Raw genomic sequence first — 3,639 nt, forward strand, 5'->3', positions numbered from 1 at the left:
CGATCATGACAAGAAGCACATGATGGTGTGACCCGTCGGCAGGGGAATGTTTCTTTCATGGAACCAGATCCTTCCTCTGATGTTTTGTAGGTGTGTGTAAACTGTGCTCCAAATTTGCTTGTTATCTCCATATATTCCAAATACTTCCTTATTTAACTGTTGAACAGATAAGCCTTTTCACGTTAACTGCGGTCCTGTTTTTAGCGCATGCGTATAAACGCTTCCGGACGGCAACAAAACATCCGCATTCCAAGGTTGTTTACAATAACAACGTAATGGTCTTTCACTGCGTTGTTTACCAGTGTTCTAATCGCCAAGGCGAGAAAGCAAAGGGCAAGGGCATAAGTTTTTTTCAGATTTCAAAAAGGCAGTAAGAAGAGAAAGGCATGGATTCGTGCGATTAACAGAGATGACTGGGCACCGAACGAATATAGTCGAATCTGCTCTGAACATTTCGTAGGGGGGTGGCACAGCGACGAGGTGGAGGATGAGAACTATAGACCTACAATTTTCACCTACAAAGAAAAACCGCAAACTGACTCTGACGTAGCTAGGGAAGAGAGAAAATGCAGAAGAAATTTGCAGCAGGTAGCTTAATATAAGCATATAAATAAACACACTATGTATATAGTTATAGTCATCTTCGTAAGAAAAATGCATTATTATAATCATGATTATATGCCTTCGTTTTTAGCTAGGTCTCTTTACCTATTACTATAAAATTTAATAGAAAAAATATTAACCTATTCACATTTTTAACCCGACCCATAAAATGAATTAAGCCCTAGCTATATATAGATTAAGTAAAATTCTATATTAAATACTCATAAATACCAATACCAATTCCTTACATTTAAAACATATGACAATTAATTCTGGAGGATTTTTTTTTTATGACACTGTCAATGTTTGAATTTTAAAAAATGATTGACAACATGTATTAAAGTTTGAAATAATTTGCACCATTTTATTACCTTGAAACTTCAAATTGTAGGAAATTAATGAAGCAGAAGCTAGGGACAGACGTTTAATGCAGCGGCACCATGAATTTAGCTTATACACCCACAGCTATTGCTGTTTGCAACCCCCAGATTCAGACTCTCAGGATATGAACAACAACAGCACCTTCGTACCAGATGAGACATTGAAATTAGATGACATTGACATAAAAACCTTTAATGATAAAGGTATATATACATGTATAAGACAAGGAATATCTGTAATGTGAAACATATATATATATATATATATGCAATATTTACCTGTCTTCAGCAGGAAAAAAAGTAACACCTCTCTCAATTTTTTTTTTCTTTTCAAAACAAAATTTATAGGTGTACAATGTGACCCTGACCCTCTACTGGAGGAGAACCTTGCCCTGAGGAAAGAGTTGGAGGACCTCAAGGGAGAACGTGATCGGCACAAATGGAGTGCAGAGAAGATAGCCAATGATGATGGAAAGACCAAGTATTACACTGGGCTACCTTCCTTTGCAGTGTTCACCTGGCTTTTCAAGTATGTAGGATGGAATTTCAAAAGCATTTTGGGAAAAAAGAAAACAGTACCCGTAAATCTGGAAATTTTTGCTGTAGATAAATTTTTAGCAAATTTGTGCATTCATTGCATTCGCAAAAATATTTTTCTTATAAATAATTTACCAGTAAGAAAATGTAAACAAAGCAGTGGTATTTCGCAGAATTTTGAAACGTAAAAATTAATCAACACCATTTTGACCCAAATTCGCAAAATAAAATCGAGTTAATAGACGTAAAAATTTCCAGATTTAAGGTACATGTATTTGTTTACCTCTTCTCCAAATCTCACATCTGCATCACAATAAATTCTATTTTAATACTGTAACTCTGACGATAATAATTTTTTAATGATAGTTTCCTGAGACCTAAGGCAGAGAGAATGAGGTATTGGGTTGGTTCCAACACAGACCAGGATTCAGACAGACAGAGAGTATCAACAGGCTCATTGGGATTGATCGACCAGTTATTTGCTGTACTCATCAGATTAAGACTCGGACTCTTCACATCAGACTTAGCTTACAGATTTTGTATTTCAGAGAGTACTTTTTCGAAATACTTTTCCACCTGGATTTCTTTACTCTCCTGTGAACTTAAGTCTCTCAATCCATTTCCGACTCGAGATATTATTGATAGAACCATGCCATTATCTTTCAAAGCTAAGTATTCTTCTGATAGAGTTATACTTGACTGTACAGAGCTTTTTATACAGAGGTCTTCAAATCTTGAAAATCAGAGTTTAACATATTCTAACTATAAACACCATACAACTGTGAAGTTTCTTGTTGGTATTACACCATCAGGTGTTATTTCTTTTGTTTCTGTAGGCTGGCCAGGTAAGATATCAGACAGAGAACTGACAATGAATTCAGGTATCTTAGATTTATTAGATGAAAATGACAGTGTCATGGCTGACAAAGGCTTTACAATAAGAGATCTGTTGGAAAAAAAGAAATGTAAATTGAACATTCCCCAATTTAGAGGTGTTAGTCCACAGTTTTCACCAGATGAGGTATTTGAAACACAGGAGATAGCTTCTTTAAGAATTCATGTGGAGAGGAGTATAGGTAGAGTGAAAAATTTTCACATTTTAGATGGTGTTATGCCTCTAACCTTGAAACCACTTATCACCAAGATTTTTCAGGTCATTTGTTGGCTTACAAATCTGGATGTTCCACTCGTTAATAATTAATATTTGTACATGTATTTATTCCTAATATACATTATAGTGCAACACATTTCAAAATTGATTATTGTGAGTTATCAATTTCAATACATGTTTAAACTAGATATTTTTCTTACATGCAAATACCGGGTATTATATTCTCAGCTTATTTGAGGTCTTATAATTTGAATGGAAAAAAAACTTAATTTTACTAGAAGAACTTTGATGTGAATTCCTGTTCTACAGTGTATTAAAGAATGAAGGAGTAATTAAAAAGATATTAAATTAAAATTAAGAATAGTACATACAAATAACAAATAGAGGTTAGCTGATATTGTGATCAAATTAATATTTCAAGGTATTTGATATTTTATTATTTTACCATCATACCAATGTTGAATACGAACATTTTTTTGCAACTCTTTATAAACAACTTTGAAGTGAATATTGTAAACTTTTTTTAGATAAGGCATTTATATCTTATAAAATTCTTAATCCAACAGATGTTAAACCAACAAGAAATATTTGTAACTTCATATGTCATGCATCTAACATAAGACAGTGACTAGATTTGAATACTTTATTTGAATATGTATGACTCTTGCCACATGTGGGTTTTTTGGTCAATAAATAAATTAAGTTAATTAAATTTTTCATTTAGCTCATTTCATGGAAAACAAATAATGAAATTTTTTGAATATATGATTCATATCATTTCATACAGTGTTTGTTTTAATTACTTCTTGGCTATGTGATGCATAAAAAAATCAATAAGTCTAGGCATCATAGATGCCACAAACTCAGAATCAAAATATACCCTGTCAATACAAATATTGTTTTGTGCAGCGTCTGTCCAAACGACAAAGTCACACCAGCGCAGCGAAGATAAGGCTGCCCGTAAAATATCAAACTGTTCAAACTGTACTTACTTCGCTGAACTACCTA

The 3,639-nt window shown here is 33.3% G+C and overlaps 1 protein-coding gene across 1 annotated transcript; it reads left to right on the plus strand.

The window, feature by feature from the left end:
* The first annotated feature begins 212 nt into the window (after positions 1 to 212).
* Positions 213 to 3,366, plus strand: LOC134230278 (uncharacterized). Its single transcript, XM_062712043.1, has 4 exons — positions 213 to 588; positions 995 to 1,187; positions 1,332 to 1,512; positions 1,887 to 3,366. Exons 2-4 carry the CDS (start codon positions 1,031 to 1,033, stop codon positions 2,719 to 2,721), a joined length of 1,173 nt encoding a protein of 390 aa, XP_062568027.1. The 5' UTR covers positions 213 to 588; positions 995 to 1,030; the 3' UTR covers positions 2,722 to 3,366.
* Positions 3,367 to 3,639: the final 273 nt, after the last annotated feature.

The sequence above is a fragment of the Saccostrea cucullata genome, unplaced genomic scaffold, assembly GCF_032062105.1.
Source record: "Saccostrea cucullata isolate Sc308-1 unplaced genomic scaffold, CSIRO_AGI_Scuc_v1 ctg4995, whole genome shotgun sequence".
In the NCBI taxonomy this organism is placed as follows: domain Eukaryota; kingdom Metazoa; phylum Mollusca; class Bivalvia; order Ostreida; family Ostreidae; genus Saccostrea; species Saccostrea cuccullata.

Coding starts and splice junctions, on each gene's coding strand:
- LOC134230278 (XM_062712043.1), top strand. CDS start 1,031: ATGCAGCGGCACCATGAATTTAGCTTATACACCCACAGCTATTGCTGT. Junction 1,188..1,331: donor AAAAACCTTTAATGATAAAG/GTATATATACAT, acceptor CAAAATTTATAG/GTGTACAATGTGACCCTGAC. Junction 1,513..1,886: donor GTGTTCACCTGGCTTTTCAA/GTATGTAGGATG, acceptor TTTTAATGATAG/TTTCCTGAGACCTAAGGCAG.